Genomic DNA, 22,679 nt, shown 5'->3' with positions numbered 1-22,679 from the left:
ATAGCACGAGTGGCGATATAAACTAGATACCTCCTGATCTAAGGATAAATCCCCAAACCAAAACGTACCTGAAATAAACTCAGAGTCGCCATCCATGGATAGGCCATGGAACCCCAAAATTAAATCCTCTGTGCAATGGATAACAAGAAATATATATGGGTTCGTGCCTGGTTACGAATGAAGAAGGTCTGAAGAGCACCCCCAATTCGTCCGAGTGCAAGCACTTGGTCTCTTATGCCATTTTCATTAACTCCAAAGAATTTTAGGTAAAAATAATGTGAAATGGGAACAAAATATAACCGGGAAGACGTCTACCTAATCATGCATGACTAGGAGATAAAATAATAAGCACACACAAAATAAAATAAAAGATGTGTCACCTAATGACAACTAGGTTATGAGTGACATGCCTAACTGGTGTCTAAGTTCTGGTGAGCAAACACATACATGTTATTGCTAAATGTATATGATTGGTACAATAAAGTAAGAAAACACAACAAAAATATACAATATAACAAATAAAATACAACAAGACAAATCCTAAACTCTAAACAATTTAGCCCGAGTCCTTGGATGGTCTGATGTTCATCCAAAGAAGCCTACGTATCCTCACCTCCACGAGAATCAGAGGGACGTAGTTCTTCGCACCTATTCTAAACTATGATGCCTAAGACACCAAGACCTATATCCTAGACTCGATCTAAAAGACCAGACTAGTTATTAAAGCTTCTTGTACGATTATTTAAATTACTGTGAATTGTAGATTTTAGGACACCCATATGCCTTAACTAAATGCAGGTTAGCCCTAAGCTAATGCAGGTGGTTCCTACAACCTATGTATAACTAGGCTGTGTTTCCTAAGAAAAACAAAAGGCGGTCTAACACATCTTATTCTAGTCATCAGTCGGTGATGTGGATCGCCAACTGACCGGACGGAGGCGTTCCTATAACTCTAGGACAAACCCCTAACTCTAAAACAAACACAAACAATCACACAACAAATCAAAGACTAAACCCTAACTCTAAAACTCTCTATCTAGGACAAAGTCCTAACTTTAGAGGAAGATCTTGTTGAAAATAAGTTTTTAAAAGATTTTTGCTTTCAAAAGGTTTGAAAAGGTTTATTTACAAAGTTTGGCTGAACTTGGGATAAAGATCTCAAGCTGCACTACGTACCTCGTGGAAGAGGATCAAGCCAACGTAGTTCGAAACGAATTCTCCGAACTACCATTAAAAGCAAACACTCCAAATATCTTTATAGCTTTTTCAAATGCTTTTGATATTTTAAATTTATGATTTTTTTTTGGATTTTTAAAAGGCTTTTGGATTTTAAATTTCTGATTTCACCCTTTTGGTCAAAGACCTAAGGGAACACACAAAGCAAACACCCTAGGCCAAACCCAAGGGCTAATAGGGGAAACCCCTAAACCAGGTAAGCTAATTATCAAGGATAAAGAAATGATCTAAGATCCCAAAAGGCAAAGCTCTAAGAAGACTGTGCTAGTCTTTAAAGAATAAAAGCGATGACAACACTAAGGAGAAACTCCTAACTAAAAATACCAAAGAAAAAAAAAGGAAAATGAGTCGAAGAATCTCTAATAACTCTACCAAAAGAGAAGGAGGAAAGAGTCAAAGACTCCCTAATAATATCCTTAAAATGACAAAAGATCCAAAGGACGAATGAGTCAAAGACTCTCTAAAAAGAACCACTAAAGAAGACAAATGAGTCAAAGACTCTAACAAGGATAAATGAGTCAAAGACTCGCTAATACTATCACTTAAAGGATGAATGAGTCAAAGACTCTCTAATACTACCACCTAAAAGACGAATGAGTCAAAGACTCTCTCTAGAAGAAGGGGGATTCTAACATAAGGCTGAGTAAGCCTCCTAAAAGAGAAACTCACTAATGAGGCAAAGCCTACTTCCTTAAGAAGGCACGACTTTCCAGCGAGACAGAGCTTGTCTCCTCAAAGATGCAACTAAATTCTAATGAGATAGTGTATGTCTCCTATGGGTTTATTTTCTATAAAACTAAAAAATGGGCTCCCTAAGGGATAGATTCTAAAACAACAAGGCTTGTCTTCAAAGGAGAACCGCCTTAATGAGACAGAGTGTGTCTCCTAAATGCTACTCACTAATGAGACCACAATGGTCTCCTAAATGGAGGGCTCTAGATAACTCTTTCATTGCCCTTGCAATTAGAAGGGTTCTAAAAAAAAGATTAAAAACATCTAAAAGGATGGGCAAACCTACTAAACAAAAGAGGGGGGCTACTAGGACTTAAGCAAGTCCCCCCTAAAAAAGAGCTTTTTCTATAGAGACATAGCTTGTCTCCTAGAAGGGGAACATCTAATGAGACAAGAATATGTCTTCTAAAAGGGGAGCATCTAATGAGACAAGAATATGTCTCCTAAAAGGGGAGCATCTAATGAGACAAGAATATGTCTTCTAAAAGGGGAGGCTCCGGCTAGCGCCCTCATCGCCTTTACTGCTCATCTCAAACACTAAATACAAGGTTTAAACTCTCCAAAGCTAAATATGAAAGCTGAGTTCCATGCACATTATCAAATCAATCACATATGAGAAGTAAAATTAATTCCTGACACAGGGAATGACCAAAACCTTTTATAACTCAGAATATCTAAGTAAAACTCAAGGTTGAAATCAGTAAAGAAATCTACAACTACCAACCCCTTCAAAGATCAATATCATCCCTACAAAATCAATCAAGTGAATGCTCTAAATCAAAAAAAAATCTTAACTGTGGAATATATATATACATGGTAGTAGAGCGTGTAAACTTATAGGACATCAGCCATGTGTCATAACCAAACAAAAATTTCAGTTGTGAAGTATATAGGCCTATAGGACAGCAGCTACCTGTAATAACAATTCAAATGAATTCTTACCTTGGATTCTCGATTCATATGACAAATAACAAAGATAAAGACAATGAGCACCAATGATAACCTAATAAGCAACTACCCTTATACACAGTATTTGCCTAATTCATGATATTCTCACAGGGTCAATGAGAAATGAAGAAGATAAGCAATATTCCTTACATAATGTAATAAAGTCAAAAGAGTAACTTGAAACAAAGTTATTTTTACAACTTAATGATGCCTCTGACAAAGTTGAATTTCAAGCAAATCACCCAACAAATTTCAGCTCTACTTCCAAGGGTAGAAAGTATGTCAGATTTTTTTTTTATCATTAAAACTGGTAATGCAATGTGATGAGCCAAACCAAACCTGTGTAGCATGGAGATGGCCAAAGTGTTGAGGAGGTGCTATAAATATTTTTTTTTTATAAATAAACAATAAAGGATGAGTTGCTCATATCAAAATAATGTAAGCTGCCATGTCACAACAAGGTGAAGTGCACATATCACAACAAAGTGAGGGCTGTACATTTTACAATTAGACCCTTCAAATGAGTAACTGAATTATCTTTCCATAATACACCATACAAGTACATATACTCTAATGCTTTGTAAATGATCATCCTTCTTTAAACTATGTATCTCACCAAGGATAAATATTTAAGGATAAGTAACCTGACACAAGAAAGAAACGAACAGCTTGTTCCTCTCTTTATCATAAACACATGACCCACACCTTCTCTATCTTAAATATTAAATCTTACAAAGAGGACACATCAGGTGAGGTCAAAGACACATCAGGTGAGGTCAAAGGTGGGATCATGAGATGAAATATGCTGAACCGAATTCCTACAATATTCAGAACAGAAACTGCACTGTGGGCTGAATTGTGGCTTTAAAAAATGGTTTTTCAAGTTCATTCCAAAACAGTGAAATGTTCAAAACAGGGGCTGATCCATTGTACAGAAAATGTGCTGAACCCATACCAAAACAGGGCAGAATTTTATCAAAGCAGGGGCTGATTTAGCGCAAAATAGAGAATGATTTGATACAAAACAGGGAATGATTACAAGAAAGTAAGAGAACACAAATACCTTCAATAAACAAATTTTTTTTGAGCAAATTCTTTCAGCACAACTACATATATTATCTTTGAAAGAACCTCATTTTAAAATAAACTTAAGCTCTATCAATCATGTATTCACTAAGATATTGGAAAGAAAACTCCTCATGCAAGCATTAATCTGCTTCCCTAACCATGCTACGCCCAACCAACCCCATCAGTTATCAGAATTAGTATTACCTTGCACAAAAGACAACAGAGACATCCACCACATTATTGAGACATTCTTCTCAAGCACCGTTAGCTAAATAATCAGGCACCCATATCTAAAATAACTATGAAATCGTCAGCTGCTCCAAGGACTGATATCACCATTATCTCATTCAGCCTATAACACATGCTCATAAATATAAATCACACAACTACACAGACACACCTCCTCAAAATGCCTTTTTCATATCATTTTGCCTTCAATATTCCTTATGAACCGACAATAAAGCATCATCACAAAGAAAGCAACCCTACTAAATAACACATCCTTTGGAATTCTAACTGATTAATCAAGACACCAATCCCAATTTTACTCGAAGATATAAAGTAAATATCCTCTCCAATCAATATATTCCACTAAATTCTCATCAGTTTCTACTCAAACATTGAGGAACTATTGCTCAAAATATAGATTAAAAAAAAATGTATGAAAGTAAAAAAAAAGAGAAACAAAGTCATTTAATCAAAACTTATAACAGAGACAAATACCTTATGCGAGCTTTGGATCTAAGCTTTACCGAGGTAGGGGTTGGAATTGTGCTTTATGATGAAACTTATGCCATAAATCCGAGTTTTCCAGCTTATTAAGAACATAAAGAAGGTCGATCTAAATCCATCTGATCAGATCTAGGTTAAGATAGCAGGAATCAATGAATTCTACCAGATTTAGGGTTGCAATGGCCGGATCTTGGGCTTTAAGGGTAAAAAAAAAAAAACTTACATGAAGTAAAAATGGGTTTTGGATGAGGTAGAAAGAGAAGGTAATAATGACAGAATTTGAAGTTGAAGAAGAAGATGATGTAGATGATTTAACGGGTAAAAGAAAAAAACAAACCGACCGGCCGGAGCTCTGGTCAAGCCGCCAGAGAAGAGAAAACCCTCTTCACCTCTCTCTCTCTCTCTCTCTCTCTCTCTCTCTCTCTCTCTCTCTATTTTCCAGTGAAAATGAGACCCCCTCTCCCTTCTTTTTTTGTTATTTGCTTTTATAGCAGATGGAAGATACCAATATTGGCACTCCAGAATTGATAAGCGCGCCAAAATGTGATAGGCGCGTGAACTTGGCTTGGGTCCGCACGGGATTATGCACCCTCCTTTTCATTAGACATTCCCTGCTACGGATAAATCACCCCCCTTCTCACCTGGGCATCCCCCTCTGCAGATAATTCACTCCCCTTATAAAATTGCATTACGCTACACTGTGATGCTCGTCCTATTTGTAATTTCTTTGCAGATTTTATCAAAATTTTACGGAGACCTATGGGAGGCCTTAAGCTACCTTAGGGTTCAATTTGTGATCCCAACTCACTGATTTGATGAGGTTTTGCCCAAGCGACGTGAACTTGGGTTCGGTAAAAAAGGGGTGTCTACAGATGCCCCTCTTTGGCAGAGCGTGCTTGTCATACGAATGGCTAAGCTGAACAGATGACACATTTTGATCGACCCAAATATGAAGCAAAGCAATTTTTGGACTTTTGGTTCTAAGAACGACATTCACCAGGGTAAGACTCTACTAACAATAGGGAGATAGCCTCTCACCGACTCTTAACTCGGCAGCTACGACATTTCAAAGAGATAGCCTCTCTTTAATGCTCACGACTCAACTATTTAAACTAGATAGCAAAGATGAACGAACAGTAATAAAATACAAACACACTTTCTTTCCTTTTCTTTTTTTATCAGGCTAAGCCAAAGTACACACAACAATTGCTCAAAGAGCACAAACCAATCACTTCAATCACTCAAAGAGTTTTCATTTTTTCAATTTTTTAGAAACCTTTTGAAACTTGTCTAAAACAAGTACAAATTCAAAACACTCAAAAGAGTTGTTTTTTTTTTATCTTGTCAATCAGTCCAAAACTTACTCGACCACTTATTAGGGTACTCGAATATCGAACACCTAATACCGAGGCGAAACTAAGTCTCAAGCCAGTCGATAGATATACAGTCATTGCTGAAAATACATCTGTTTAACTATCCGAGTAACTCTGACTCCTCTCTTTCCTGGTAGCGAATCACTCAGGATTACGCGGTTCCGTTAAACAGTTCCACATAAACCCAAATTCGTATGTCCTGCTAAACAGTCCCACACAAAACCTCTTCGCAGATACGCATGACTCCTAACTCGTTAGGAAGCTGCACATTGCGGAACAATAATTAGGCAAGTCACTACTTAACATTGCATTACTAATCATCTGGGTATTAAATACCCCGGCGAAGGAAAAAAAAGACCCAACCGTGTAACACAGGTTCGGTGGCTTTTCCCTACTAAAACCTTTCAAAAATTATCGAAGAAATGACCAAACCGTGCAACACAGGTTCGGTGATTCCCCCCTTTTAAAACCTTCAAAATGATCGAAGAAAAGACCAAACCGTATAACACAGGTTCTGTGAATTCCCTCTATTAAAACCTTTCAAAAAAGACCAAACCGTGTAACACAAGTTCGATAATTTCTATCTTTGTTAAAAATCTTTCAAAAAGACCAAACCGTGTAACACAGGTTCAGTGGCTTTTCCTTGCTAAAACCTTTCAAAAATTATCGAAGAAAGGACCAAACCGTGCAACACAAGTTCGGTGATTCCCCTTTTAAAACCTTCAAAATGATCGAAGAAAAGACCAAACCGTGTAACACAGGTTCGGTGAATTCCCTTTATTAAAAGCTTTCAAAAAGACCAAACCGTGTAACACAGGTTCGGTAATTTCTATTTTTGTTAAAAATCTTTCAAAAAGACCAAACCGTGTAACACAGGTTCGGTGGCTTTTCCTTGCTAGAACCTTTCAAAAATTATCGAAGAAAGGACCAAACCGTGCAACACATGTTCGGTGATTCTCCCTTTTAAAACCTTCAAAATGATCGAAGAAAAGACCAAACCGTGTAACACAGGTTCGGTGAATTCCCTCTATTAAAACCTTTCAAAAAGACCAAACCGTGTAACATAGGTTCGATAATTTCTATCTTTGTTAAAAATCTTTCAAAAAGACCAAACCGTGTAACACAGGTTCGGTAATTTCCATCTCTGTTAAAATCTTTCAAAAAAGACCAAACCATGTAACACAGGTTCAGTACTTTTTACCTGTTTAAAACTTTTCAAAATGATCGAAGAAAAGAACAAACTGTGTAACACAGGTTTGATGATTTTTACCTTTTTAAAACTTTTCAAAATGATCGAAGAAAAGACCAAACCGTGTAACACAGGTTCGGCAATTTCCTCTATTAAAAGTCTTTCAAAATGAGAGGAGAAAAGACCAGATCGTGAAACACAAAAATCTATCAATTTCTATCCTTATTAAAACCTTCAAAATAAAAGAAAATTGTGGAACTCAAAATGACTGAAAGAAGAGAACAACTCTTAATGATTTCAATGATGAACCAGTCATCTCTTAGCAAAGAGTAATTGAAATGCATGATTTTGGTCAAAGACCAGACTCAAGTAACTTGAATGAATTTTCGAGTACCAACCTCTTTTAAAAGATGCAAAGCATTCCATTGAAGCTTAAAAATCGCTAGAGTAGATTTTAGATTCCACTGGGATAAAGATTTTTCAAAGAAACCCAACTCCAAAGGAGAACAACTTGACTAAAAAGCTCAATACAAAGAGTGTTCAAACTTCTCTAGTCTCTATTTTATGAAAATATCTATCTCAAGTATCAATAATTACTTGACATATTTTATGACGTAAGTCTTAAAAGATGCCCCTAATATGATTACTTCCATGGCAAGATTCATTAGAGAGCAACACAAAAAGAATGGGCCAAAGGCTTTCATTAATGAACATTTGAGATTACAACAAATTTTTCTCAAGAACACTCGGGTTTACAAGGCTTTTCACAAGTACAAGAAACTTGTTCTGTTGAAAAATTTCTTTCACCTCTGCCATTTACTAATACTGAAACTGAGCTAAAAGCTTGTCATCCTCTGAACACTGCTCTATTTCACATTGTCCAAAAGAGCCACAAATTCTCTGCTTTTCTGAGTCTCTGAGCTTTTATCACCCCGGCTTCGGGAGGAATACTGACTAAACAAGATTCTGAAAATTGACCTTGACTTTACAAAGGAAAGATTTTGATAAACAACGACCAAAGACTTTAACGAGTTAAAAATAGGACTCTAAAAGACTAAATCTGCTTCTTAGCTTGATGAAATATTTTTAAATGGTTAAAAGTCACCACTCTTAGAATCTTTTGAATACCATGTTAAAAGGTGTTTCAACCCCTTTTCAGTATCCCCATCATGATTATTATCCCTTTAGATTGCTTAGTTCTAATCTCCTTAACTTAGAGAGTAACAAAAAAAGCTTTGTTGGCGCTTACTCAAACATTAAAGAATAACCAAAAGGAAAATAAAAGTTCAACTGGCTTTGAGAAAGCTTTGTCCTTCATGAAGTCCTTGCCATGACCAAATTGCCCTTTTGGGTTTTCGATTTAGCGGACCGCACGTCTTAATTTTTGCCTGGACTATCTGCCCTTGCAGATTTTCTATCCAGCAGGCTCAATACCCTGATTTTTGCCTAAGTCGCCCTTTCGGGTTTTCAACTTAGTGGGCGAAATGACCCTAACTTTTGCCTAGACCGCCCTTGCAGGTTTTCAGTCTAGCAGGTCTAAGACTCCATCATTTTTTCTTTATTTTTCTGTTTCTGTACAAACCTGGGCGTAAATACACCAGAAGGACTTTCAAGTAGGCTTAGGTTCAAAAAGGCTAAACCCTAATGTGTTTGCATGTAATTGGACCGAATCTGGACCCTACCTACGTATCCCTAAAGAAAATGGGAATCAGATTCACGTAGTTCGCCCATTTGGGTTTCAGGGATTTTTATTTTTCAAAATGCTACGAAAGATGTGACCGAACCTGAATTGATCAGGCTACCTACGTACCCTTAAAAAGGGATCAGGTCATAACGTAGTTCAAACTATTTTTGTTTTACTAAAAAAAATGCCCCTAGTTTGGGTTTATCAAAGAAAACAAGTTTTTTTTTTATTTGGCCCAAAGGGTTTGCAAACGGTTTTAAACATGTAGGTTATTGGCTCAAAGCTCAAATCGATCAAGGATGGCCTCCTGATGTACTTAAGCGTAATACTTTTTTAACTGATCCAGGTTTGTAGGTTCATTTAATTTTTCTCCATTTTCATCAAGGAGTCTTACGACTTTTCCAGGCAGGACTTCATCGACGATATAAGGACCAGACCAGTTTGGCCTGAATTTCCCTCGAGGATCAAATTTCGGTGCCCTGTAGGACTTCAAAACAAGATCTCCAGGCTTCAAATCTCGGACTCAGATTTTCTTGTTGAAAGCTTTCTCAATCCGTCTCTGATATCCCTGGATATGATACAAGGCTCTCAGCCTCTTCTCATCTATCATCTGCAGCTCATCATGTCTGGCTCTAGCCCATTCAGACTCTGGTAAGTCAGCTTCCATCATCACTCTCAAAGAGGGAATTCTCAACTCTACTGGCAAAACTGCTTCAATTCCATACACCAAAGAATACGGAGTTACACCTGTAGAAGATCTGATCGATGTCCGATAAGCCCATAAGGCATATGGAAGCTTATTCGACCAATCCTTATAAGTCTCAGTCATCTTGCTAATAATGACTTTGATATTCTTATTCGCAGCCTCTACAGCCCCGTTTGTTTGAGGTCTGTAAGGAGATGACTTGTGATGCTTTATCTTGAACTCTTCACACATTCAATTCCATACACCAAAGAATACGGAGTTACACCTGTAGAAGATCTGATCGATGTCCGATAAGCCCATAAGGCATATGGAAGCTTATTCGACCAATCCTTATAAGTCTCAGTCATCTTGCTAATAATGACTTTGATATTCTTATTCGCAGCCTCTACAGCCCCGTTTGTTTGAGGTCTGTAAGGAGATGACTTGTGATGCTTTATCTTGAACTCTTCACACAGGTGTAACACCTCATTCTTGAAATGCGACCCATTATCTAAAATCAGCTCGTGAGGTACTCTGTATCTGCAAATAATGTTGGCACGGATGAACTTTGCAACTGTGCTCGAAGTTATGGAAGCATACAAAGCGGCTTCAATCCATTTTGTAAAATAGTCAATTGCGACCAGAATGTACTCATGCCCGCTTGAAGACCTCGGATAAGCCTTCCCAATTATATCAATCCCCCATACTGAAAACGGCCACGGCAAAGTCAGAGAGTGGAACTCCGAAGGAGGAACATGAATGAGATTTGCATAAACTTGACACTTATGGCATTTCTTCACAAATGCGAAGCAGTCTACTTCCATTGTGGACAAATATAATCCAAGTCTAAGAATCTTTCTTGACAACATTTTTCCATTCATATGAGGTCCACAAACTCCCTCATGGGTCTGCTCAATAAGCTCTGCAGCTTTATCTTCATCAACACAAAGGAGTTGTATGCCATCAAATGACTTTCTGTATAGCTCTTCACACAAATAACGAAGTTAGCAGCCAATTTCTGAAGAGTGTTTCTTTCTTTACTAGAAGCTTCTGGAGGATGCCCCCACCTGAAATAAGGTTTCTGATATCTGTATACTAAGGCTTCCCATCTGGACACCTGGCTGAAATCTCTATAGCATTCACATGCGCAGGAGCCCACTGAAGTTTGACAACTAGTGGCTGAACCTCCATTGATACAGAAATGTCTAACATAGAAGCAAGAGTTGTCAAAGCATCAGCGAAATGATTTCTGGTTCTTGACAAGTGAGTGAATGTGATGTTCTTGAACTTCCTGACCAGAGATTCCAAATATGTATTATAAGGGATCAGTTTATCTTCTCGAGTTTTCAATTGCCCATTAATCTGGCAAATGATCAAGATAGAATCGCCAAACATGTCAATGTCTCGAATCTGCAAAGCTAAGGCTGCCTCAAGTCCGGCAATACAAGATTCATACTCGGCCATATTGTTCGTGCATTCAAACTGCAGCTTGATAGAAACAGGAATATACTCCTTCCGAGGGGATATAAGCACAGCTCCTACTCCCTGTCCTCGATTGTTGACAGCTCTATCAAAGTACATAAGCCACTTAGTACTCGAAGTCTCTTCTTCAATATCCATGATTTCTTCGTCAGGAAAATCTGCCTTCAAGAAAGCATTTTCTTCAATAGGTGCATCAGCCAACTGTTCAGCAACGACACGCCCCTTAACTGATTTCTGAGTGACATAGGTGATGTCGAACTCAGATAACAACAACAACCACCTTGCAGTCCTTCCTATAAGGGCAGGTTTATCAAACAAGTACTTTAACGGATCCATCCGTGATAGCAAGAAAACCTTGTTTGACAGCAGATAATGTCTAAGCCTCTGGGTAGCCCAAACTAATGCTAGACATGTCTTCTCCAAAACTGTGTACTTTAATTCATATTCTAGCATCTTCTTACTGATGTAGTAAATAGGCTTCTCCTTTTTAGATTCTGGATCTTGCTGAGCAAGCATATAACCCATCGCTGTATCTGTAATAGACAAGTAGCTGGCCTGGAATGACAGGTGATAGAACAGGTGGCAAGGATAAGCATTGCTTAACTTTTTCAAAGGCATCCTGATACTCTTCATTCCACTTCTTTGAGGAATTCTTCTTCAGAAGCTTGAAAATAGGCTCGCATGTCATTGTCAGACGGGCTATGAACCGTCTCAAATACTGAACTTTTTCAAGGAAACCTCGGATCTGCTTTTGTCTTCGGCGGCTGCATTTCTTGAATCGCCTTGATCTTTTGTGGGTCTACTTCGATCCCTCTTTCACTGACCATAAACCCTAAGAGCTTTCCTGATGTAACACCAAAGACGCACTTACTCGGGTTTAGGCGAAGCTGATACTTCCTAATTCTTTCAAAGAATTTTCTTAATGCAATTGTATGCTCAGGTCGAGTCTTGCCCTTTACAATCATGTCATCTACATAGACTTCAACCTCTTTATGAATCATATCGTGAAGAAGAGTTGTAGCAGCTCTCTGATATGTAGCACCAGCATTTTTTAGACCAAACGGCATCACTTGGTAGCAGTAAGTACCCCACTGAGTAATGAACGCTGTTTTCATCATGTCCTCGGGCGCCATCTTAATCTGATTGTAGCCTGAGAACCCATCCATAAAGGATAGAAGAGCGTGTCCAGCTGTATTATTGTAGACACCCCATTTTGACCGGACCCAAGTTCGCGTCGCTTGTCCAAAGCCTCGTCAAATCAGTGAGTTGAGGTCCCATATTGAACCCTGAAGTAGCTTAAGGTCCCACCAAGCCCCCCGTAAAGTTCCGGCAAAATCTGCCGAGAAATGGCAAATGGGACGAGCCTCGAGGGCATCGTAGTATTAGTGTATAGGGAGGTTGAATTAATCAAAGTAGGGGCTGTCCATGGGGGAAAAGGAGATAAAGATATCATTTTCATATAATAGGGGAGTGAATTAGCTCGTTTGAGCTTCGGCCAAATTCGCGCGCCTATCAAATTTGTGCGCCCATCAGTATGGTAGTGCCAATATCAGTGGATTTCATTTTAAATATAAAAAATCAAAAAAAATAAAAAAAAAGGGAAAAAGGAAAAAAAGGAGAAAAATCTGATTCTCGCAGATAGAGAGAGGGAGAGCGAAGGAGAAATCGGAAAAGGGGTTTTCCGGATTTTCTTCTCCGATCTCCTTGCCGGAGCTCCGTTCCAGATCCTGCCATCATCTATCTTTTTCTTCTTCTTCTTCTTCCAGCTTCCTCCACCACCATCTCTCCCACCTCCAAGCTCCGACCGATCTTGAAACCTTGGATCCGATTTCCCTTTTCAAATCTACCCGTGAAAGAGAAATCTCAGATCTGAGAAGAGAGAGAGAAAAGCAGAGAAGGAAAGAGCGAGATCTAGGTTTTTCTTTCATTTTTGATTCCCAAATAGAGAGAGAGAGAGGAGGATCTGGATCTTGTCTCCTTCATCTTCTCCGGTGGTTTTTTCGGTGGCAATCCTACCGGAGATCTGGCCCAGCATCTACTCCATTATCACCTTCAAGCATATCCTTTCTCAGCCGCACCTAATCTTATTTTTTTCTTCTTCAATCTCTTCCCCTTTCTTCTCCGGCAGATCTACCAGCCGGAATCCAAGCTCCGATCGTCCATCTCGTTGCATAATTTCTTCATTTTCTTCACCCTAACCTCTTTTTAGTTTTATCCTTGCATTTTTATAAACCCTAATTACAGATCCAAATTTCTAATCCATCGGTCTGTTAACTTTCTTCTTTAAAATTTTCAAAACCTTAGATCTAGGGTATATTAACTCCGATTAAATCATTTCGAGCTCGGATCAAAGCTTTTGGGTGAAGGTTTTGATTATTTTTCTTTATCAGCTTCATCTGTTTCACAGGTTGTGTTCTGTTCATCTTCTCCGTTGGAATTGCCGGAGCTCCGGCAGGAACCTTTCCCGGATTTTCGTTCTTAGAACCTTGTTCATCTTCTAATGCTTGTTTTCATTAGATTCACCTCTTGTTATACATCTTGAAACCTCGGATCCGACCTCCTCTACCTCCGAATTCCGTTTCAAGGTTTCTTCTCCGGTCTCTACAGCGGATCCGGCATCGTGATATTCTCAAAATTGTTCTCTCCTCCTAAAGGTGATAATTCGGGCTTCACTTCAAGTGCTTTGTGGCAGATTCGTGAGGTATGTTGTATGAGCAATCTATTTCCATATGCTTAGTGGCTATTGTTCCCTGATTATCCATTAATTGTAGTCACTTTGTCATTAAAATTAACTTCCTTGTTTTATCAGTTGGCATGCTAAGTGTTGTTATAATTTTATGTTCGTGCCTGTTAACACGAGGAAATTTGTTGAATTGGTGTGGAATAGTCTTTACTTTTTCTCTTATCTTAAGATCAATCCCTGTTTTGATTCCATGGAAATGTCGATTGAAAGTCATAATATTCTTACTCCTGGCTCTTTCTTATACCTTACTGAAATACATGTCAATTATTCCCTTACAAAATGTGGGCGGGATTCCTGCTCGAATCCAGATTGTATTGATACAGGTCCTACCTGGGTTCTATGTTTTTTTTAGTATAAATATTTTGAAGGCAAAATCGGGGAATCAAGTTTATTTTTCACTAGCCCATGCTATGTTAAAATGGTTGTTGTCCTGGAAAAGATAGACCTGGGGTAGCACTGCCTGACCAGCATAAGATGGGTCATATGTTGGTTGTTGGGAAGCATTGATAATCTGGTGAAGATTTAGATGATGAGGTGGAAGGCCCTGCAGGTACAGAGCTCAAGTACGAAGTTTAAAAGGGGCATTGCATTTTTAAGAAGCGGATAAGAAAGGAGAGGCAGTCCTTCTTTAAAAGTTTGTAGGTTCAATTCTTTTTCTTTCCCCATTGGCTGCATGTCTGTTGATCTTCTGAAAATTAGTTACAGTTCCATGTGCAACCTGCCATATACAACCATCGCGGATAATAAAAATTTGAAATATCGAATCATAAATGGGCTAAAAAAAATGAAACCATCCAATTCTCACTTTCCAGCCTTCTGTTGGGTGTTGGTATTGCAATTGTGAAAGATTTGTAGCTCAATGTTTTCGGTTCTATCCTCTATCCTTTCTCTGCTTGCAGTTGTTACAACTTGCTTTGCTTGGATTATGGCAAGTGCTATCCAGAAGAGGTTTAAGGTCTCTTCGACCCACCTCTAATATCAGTCTTGTCCTTGTCAAGCAATGACCTTGTTCATCACCGGTCCTTTTCTCAGTGGTTCTTTGACAAATGAAAATGTTTTGCTTTCATGTGCACCCCTCGAGTTCTGGTTTTCATTATTATATCTTGCCTTACTGAGCTTATGGCCTTCTTGGTTAAATATTTTAGATATTTGGCCCCATGCCTGTTGACATAAGAGGGGAAAAGTTAAACATATTTGAGTTCAGAGGATGCACAATTAATGCAGGCACTGATTTATATTGAAGAAAGTATGTTCACAATAGCATGATCCTTACTCTTTTTCGCATTTCATTTGCACTACCATGTATATGAGAGCATAGAAGCATAGAGGATTATGGGTTACCCATTCTTGGTCATATGTTAGCTTCGATTCTCATGTTGGTTGTGCAAGGTACATCCCTGGCACTATCACTTTGCAGGCACCCACCTATATCGGTAGCCTTTCTTCATTGTCGGGGCGATGAAGGCCCTAGCCCAAGCCCATCCTTAGGGGACTTGCTCAGTCCAAGTAGCATACCCCTCCTTTGTATATAGGAGACAAGCCTTGTCTCATATAGAGAGTTTCCCCTTTAGGAGGCTTACCTAGCCTCATGTTAGAATGACCTCCTCCTTTAGAGCGAGTCTTTGATTTGGCAGTGTTATTAGAGAGTATCTGACTCATTTGTACTCCCTCCCTAGTGTTATTAGTCTGGAGTTTCTCCTTTAGAGTTGTCATTACTCCGCTTTGATTAGAGACTAACTCAGTCTTATTAGAGCCTTCCCTGCTTGGGATCTTAGATTGTTTTCTCTCTTCTTGGGACATTAACTTTCTTGTTGTGGATTGTCTCTTTGAGACGCTAGTTGCTTATTTGGGGTTTCCCCTTTAGATTTAGGGCTTTGCCCTAGTTTGTGGTGTTACTTGCGTGTTCCCTTTAAGATTGAAAACATTTAAAGATTCAGAGCATTGGAAAAGCTTTAAAATCCAAAAACATTAGAAATTTGAAACTCAAAAATATTTGAAAACTTTAAAAAATATCAAAAACATTTGAAAAATATTAAAACCGTTAAATCATTTGAAGTGTTAGGAGAGTTCATTTCGAACTACGTTGGCTTGATCCTCTTCCACGAGGTACGCAGTGCAGCTTGGGATCCATATCTCAAGTCCAGCCAAACTTTTTTGTAAATAATGTTTTAAACCTTCTTCAAAAACCTTTAAAATCTTGTTTTCAAAAGATCTTCTTCTACAGTTAGGAGTTTCTCCTAGATAGAGAGTTTCAGAGTTAGGGGTTTCTTTTTTATAGGATTTTGGATTGTTTGTTTGTTGTGTGCTTGTTTTAAAGTTAGGGGTCTGTCCTAGAGTTATAGGAGCGCCTCTGTCCGGTCAGTCGGCGATCCACATCGCCGAGTGATGACTAGAATAGGATGCGTTAGTCAACCTTTTGTTTTCCTTAGGAAACACAGCCTAGTTACACATAGGTTATAGGAACCACCTACATTAGCTTAGGGCTAATCTGCATTTAGTTAGGGCATATAGGGTGTCCTAAAATCCACAATTCATTGGAATTTAAATAATCGTATAAGAAACTTTAATAACTAGTCCGGTCTTTTAGATCGAGTCTAGGTGTCTTAGGCATCATAGCTTAGAATAGGCGGGAAGAACTACGTTGCCTTGATTCTCGTGGAGGCGGGGATACGTAGGCTTCTTTGGATGAATACCAGACCATCCGAGGACTCGGGCTAATCGTTTAGAGTCTTAGGATTTGTTGTGTTGTTATTGTATGTTTTGTTGTGTTTTCTTATTTTTCTTGTACTGATCCTATACTTTTAGCTGTAGCTTGCATGTTTATGTCCACCAGAACTTAGACACCAGTTAGGCATGTCACTCATAACCTAGCTATGCTTAGGTGACACATCTTTCATTTTATTTTATGTGTGCTTATTATCTTTATCCTCAGGAAATGCATGCGTAGGTAGACGACTCCCGAGAATTGTTCCCATTTCACATGATTTTTACCCAAACTTCTTTCGAGTTAATGACAATGGCATAAGAGACCAAGTGCTTGCACTCGGACGAATTGGGGGTGCTCTTCAGACCATCTCCATTCGTAACTAGGCACGAACCCATATATATTTCTGGTTATCCATTGCACAGAGGATTTGATTTTAGGGTTCCATGGCATATCCATGGATGGCGACTCTGAGTTTATTTTAAGTATGTCTCGGTTTCGAGCCCTGGCTCCAGATCAAGACATATCTCTTTCTTTTGTTATCCCCACTCGTGCTATGCTATGAGGGTGGCATCCATTTTGAGAGTTCCTTAGTAGAGCTCTCCATACACGTGGATGATGCAGAGGGTGTTAGGGGACCCGTTCCCTCGCCGTCCTCGGATCGAGGTTTACAATTATCTACCAGGAGGTCAATGTTTGGAAGAGGAAAGTTATCCTTAGGACTTGCCTTGTTCAAGTCTCAAAAATCGACACACATTCAAACTTTCCCGTCCTTTTTGGGCACCGGTGCAATGTTCGCAAGCCATTCTGGATATTCCACTACTTGAATGAATTTTACTTCTAACAGTTTCTTTACTTCCTCATAAACCTTCAACTCCCATTCAGTTTTGAGTTTTCAGAGTTTTTGTTTCTTTGGCTTAATACCAGGGATTAAGGGTAAGCGATGCTGAACAATTTCTTCACTTAATCCTGGCATGTCATCGTATAACCAAGCAGAAACTTCCTTGAACTCTTTAAGTAGGGTGATTAATTCCTCGCCTTTTTCAGGAGATAAAAATTTGCCAATTCGAATCTCCTGAATCAAGGTTTCATTGCCTATATTCACAGTTTCAATTTCCTCTTTGAGTGGTTTTGCTCGACGACTCTCCTCCTGTTGAATCATGTGTCTGATTTCAGGGGGAGTGTCGTCGGCATCCTCATCAGAGGGGGAGTCTTTATTGTTATTATTAAGATTATCAGATTCTGAAGCAGAAACATTAGAAACAAAAGTGGAGATAGGAATGTACATAGAAAAAGAATCCTTTATTTCATTGAATGTTGAATCAAGTACATCAAATGATGAATTACCCACATCGGGCTTTACAATAGACTCTTGAAACACATTTATAGACTCAACGGATATATTGACATTTGTGTCAATTGACTCTGAACTATGTTCTGAAAGAATATTTGTCTCAAAAATAGAAACAGCATCCGACTCAATCTCGCTGAAAGAAGAATCGCCACCAACCTCAGGAGACTCGACCACTATAGTACCTGAATCAAAAGAATCGTTAGAATAAACAGACTCCCAATCAGACTCAGAGACTGACACATACTTACGGACAACTGACTCTTCTGAAGGGACACGACTGTACTGAAAAGTAACCTGAGGTATGACCTGAGAGGTCCAGTTAGTCAACGGTTCCTTTGCCAGGGTGATTAAGTGAGTGGGATTCAGAGCTGAGGCATTCTGATCAATCACATCAATAGTCTAGGATTCTTCATGAAACAGTGAATTCAGAAGGCTCGACTCTATATGTTCTGCCCAATCTGCTTCTAACTCAACTTTTGTGATATGCACCCCTGTCGGCTCATTTTCTACTTCCAGATCAAAGAAAATTTCAAACCCTCGCAACCTCATTCCTGTATTCTCATCCAGCCAAGTCTCGGCAAAGCCACAGAAAGGAAAATCTGCACCCTCTTTTCGGAACCGGCCATTCATTGTCAAATTAATCGGCGACATTCGGCCCATTTCAACATCAATTGCTTCATCTCTTTGATTTCTTTCTTTGTGGGGTTGTATCCCAGCCCAAATAAACCATTAAATGCTTTAAACTCAGGGAACTCAGTCAGACCCTGATGATATTTGCCTAATCCAGCACCTGGTATGTACCCTTGCCGGCGAATCATCCTGATGACATTCGGATTAGTGCTGGTTAGGAAACATATTTCCTCATTCATGGCTTCCTCAAAAGTGATTGCAGTCACTTCCAGCAAAAATCCAGTCAAACTAACATCCTCAGCCTTTCCCACAGTCAAATCCTGAGTAATCAGTCCTATTTCCAGGTCTGGATCTCCCTTTACAGTTATCACTCTATTCTTTTGAAGAAACTTCAGTTTTTTATGAAGAGAGGATGGAACAACCCCGAACTTTTGCAACCAAGGACGGCCAAGTAACAACAGAAATGAGGCTTTAATATCTGAAACCTGGAACTCTATTTTGAAGTCTTCTCCTCCGATCTATATCTCAGTGACTAGAGTTCCAATTACATCCCTACGAGTACCATCATAAGCAAGAATACCTTGTTCAGATGGGATAAAGTCCTCAGGACCTAACCCAAGGGTTGATGCAGTACTCAATGGACAGACATTTAAAGCAGAGCCATTGTCAACCAACACCTATGGTACCTTCTTTTTATTGCAAATGACAGTGATTTTGAGAGATTTGGTGTGGTCTCGGCCCTCAGGAGGCAGATCTTCATCTGTGAAAGATAAGGTCTTAGACACTTTTCTCATGGCGGCCGAGCTCACCAACTCATCAGGAGTAGTGTCAACTGAAACTTGTGCTGAGTTAAGCTCTCGAAGGACTAATTTTCTGTGTTTGGTGAGACCATGAGTAAACCCCATACTGAGATTTTAGCCTGAGTCTTTTTCAGCTGTTTCAACAAGCTCTCTTCTTCTTCATCTGCGCTGACCTTATTCTGCCTCGAATTTTCTGCATTTCTTGCAACTTCTGCAGGATTTTCTACACACAATTCCTGAGGTTTGAATACACATCCACCGCAGGTCATGTGACGCATCTCGTCACACTGGTCATCTAATAACAACAGCTTATTATCTTCCATACAGAAAACATACGGTGCTTTACTGCCTTTTTCTTCTTCAAAATCAACTGCCCTTAGGACATACGGAGCTTTCTTTGCCCTCCCTGCATTATCAGTCTGAAACACGCAAGACTGAGATGAAGACGATTCAGCAAGTTCATCGTCATCAAAAGAAATTACATAACGCTCCTTCTTTTCTACTGCTTTAAGCTCTTCTTCGTCAAACTTCATGACATAGGTTTTTTTTGTGGTAATGGCACAAATGAGGGTTGACGAATCAAGCAAAGATTCATTAGTGAATATGGCATTGGTAGTAGGAGGAGGCATAGCATGATGGTTAGGAAGTGGGTTTTGAGTAACATTTGGTCTCTCAACTGCCAGTTCATCCTTGTCAATCATATTCTGGATTGCATGTTTCAAGGCCAAACAGTTTTCAGTCAGGTGCCCCGGACCTCTGTGATATTCACAATACTGATCCATCTTCCAGAATGCGGGTAAGGGATGAGGGGGAGGTTTAATATCCGGGAGCCAGATCTTTCTGTCTTTTATCAACCTCTTGAGTATCATCTGAATAGGATATGGAAGGGGATCAAACTTTCTGTCGAAAGAATTTCTTCTTGGTGCCCTTGCAGCTTCTGCAGTAATCCTTGCCGCAGGCCTGGTGTAACTGACAGCGTGAACCTCCTTAGGCTGGACCATAGGCCTTTTCCCTTCACGAATTTCAGAAGAAACTTTGGCTCTCAAACCCTTTGCTATGGCATCCTCTGTCTGAGTACCCTTCTTGATCAAGTGGTCAAAGCTCGGATAAGGCTGAGGTGCCAAGAAATGAAAATATTGAGGAGTCAAACTCTTTAGAACTAGTTTTATCTGCTCTGATTCAGACATTCTCTGGCTTAGCTGAGCAGACTTGCGTCTCCAACGTCTGATAAAGTAGGTGAAGGTTAGGGGTGTAAATGGATATTCAGAAATTCGATTACCGTCCGCATTTGAATCCGTTTAAAGCGAATATTATCTGAATCCGTCTCAAGCGGATATTATCTGAATCCGTTTATGAGATATCCGGCTCTTAGCGGATGCGAATCTGGTAAATGGTATATCCGATCCGTTTAACATCCGAATCCGAGAAGTAAATCCTTTTTATTTATTATTAATAATATCATTAATATTTATTTTTAGTAATGACACACTATCTTTTGTTTCTAAAAGAAAAGTGAATTTTCATTTTAGAAAAAAAACCAAAAACAAAAATGGCCCAAACCCATTCCATCATATACAAAAAAAAGAAGGAAAAACCCAAAAACCACTACCAACACCATCATCCACCCCCACCGCCTCCCTCTCTCTCTCTGCCTTTGTTTTAAAAGGAAGAAGAGGATCTCATATATTTTAGGGTTTCAGAGTTAATTTTGTGAAGAGAATGTAGAGGTCTAGTTTTAGGGTTTGGAAAATTCATTCGAGTAAGAAGGAGAAAAAAGATAAAGTGTCGCAGTAAAATGTCTGAATTTACCGAATAAACGGATACGGATAATATCCGAATTCGAACAATATCCGGCGGATACGAATTCGGTAATAGATATTAAATATCCGTCGAATCCGAATCCGAATTCAGATAGTGTATACTATAATCGAATTCGGATATAGCCATATCCGCTCCGAATTTGATCCGTTTACACCCCTAGTGTAGGTTTCTTGAGGACCTTGCTTCAGCTGTTTTAGGTCCCTCTTCGTGACCTCAATACCTTCTTCCATCGAGAACTGCTCTATCAGTTTCTCAGAAATGTCTTCCAGGGTTCTCACCTCTTTTGGCTTCAGCCTTAAGAACCACTTCTTTGCAATTCCTATCAGTGAGATTGGGAACAACTGGGCCATCTGTTCACGGCTCAAACCATACTGTTGTGAAAGAATGATAAACCATCTCATATGATTGCGCGGACATCCGGTTCCGTCATATTTATCATAATCAGGAGCTTTAAAGTTTGGAGGCAAAGAGACTGTCAAAGACATTATCAACTCAGAGACATCGAACTTCTTGGGCCCTTGGACTTTCATCTGCTCCATCTCTTGAGCCATCTTGACAAATTTCTCAGACATTTCCTTTTCAAATTTCTCATACATCTCTTTCTCTCTGTCAACTCTTGGAGCACAATATTATGCAGCATATTGGTCATCATCTAGATCAACTTCAAAAGGTGAGATAGCAGGCCTATTCAACTCCGGAGCTGGAACATGAGGAGGTGGAAGTATGGGACTTCTATATGCAGAGTCCTTATCACTTATCTGAGTCTTCATGTTTGCCATCTCCTCTTTCATTCCGGCCATGTCCCGAGTGAGATTCTTCATTATTTCTTGCATACTCAACAGAAGGTCAGTTGGGTCGGCCATTTGGTTTACTTCAAAGGAACTTGAAGACTCTGGTGTAGATGGTAAAGGTACTGTGGATGACACGGGGGAGTCAAAGTGACGAACGAGTCTAGACACTGAAGTAGGTCTAGACCAGGCGGGCTTAGCTTGTGAGTCCTTTTTCGGAGCGATGGCTGCTATCTTTCAGAATCCTGATTGGAAGTTAACAAACTAGATTAAATGATTGACAAATGAAATAAGATAGTTTGCACCAATAGAGAGAAAAGAAAACAAACATCCTTTGTATTGACTATATTGATAGGTTACAACGCCAGCGATTGGTTACATATAGAATGATGAAACTATGAATCGCTGGCTATCTATAACATGAATCAAGTAAAATTCCTTTCTTTAAATTTTCATCTATAATGAAATCAGATTTACAATCTTTGACTCTGATTATATTCAAGTAAAATAAATGAAGACAATAAAGAAATGACAATCTCGAGCCGAAGATCCTCATGGTTCACCAATTCCTCCCTTTCGAAGCGTAGACATGAAAACAGATCTCCTCTCCGTGATTTTGTCTCTCCAAGCAGCTACTATGGATGCAATGAGATCAGAAGTAAGGTCTTCACAACTAGGTGGTGTGATAACCTTAGGAGGACACAAGATTC

At 39.2% G+C, this 22,679-nt stretch overlaps 1 protein-coding gene across 1 annotated transcript; it reads right to left on the bottom strand.

The window, feature by feature from the left end:
- Nucleotides 1-18,562: 18,562 nt before the first annotated feature.
- Nucleotides 18,563-21,777, bottom strand: LOC143891697 (uncharacterized). The gene is made up of 4 exons (XM_077396239.1): nt 21,360-21,777; nt 19,505-20,534; nt 19,247-19,433; nt 18,563-19,078 (listed from the first exon to the last, which is right to left on the bottom strand). The coding sequence occupies exons 1-4, from the start codon at nt 21,775-21,777 to the stop codon at nt 18,563-18,565; spliced, it is 2,151 nt and encodes a 716-aa protein (XP_077252354.1).
- Between the last annotated feature and the right edge of the window lie 902 nt (nt 21,778-22,679).

Source organism: Tasmannia lanceolata, unplaced genomic scaffold (genome assembly GCF_043159265.1).
Source record: "Tasmannia lanceolata isolate RefF3 unplaced genomic scaffold, GAP_Taslan_0.1 ptg000015l, whole genome shotgun sequence".
NCBI lineage: Eukaryota > Viridiplantae > Streptophyta > Magnoliopsida > Canellales > Winteraceae > Tasmannia > Tasmannia lanceolata.
Note: the sequence above shows the minus strand (reverse complement) of the source record. Positions and strands in the feature narration are given on the sequence as shown.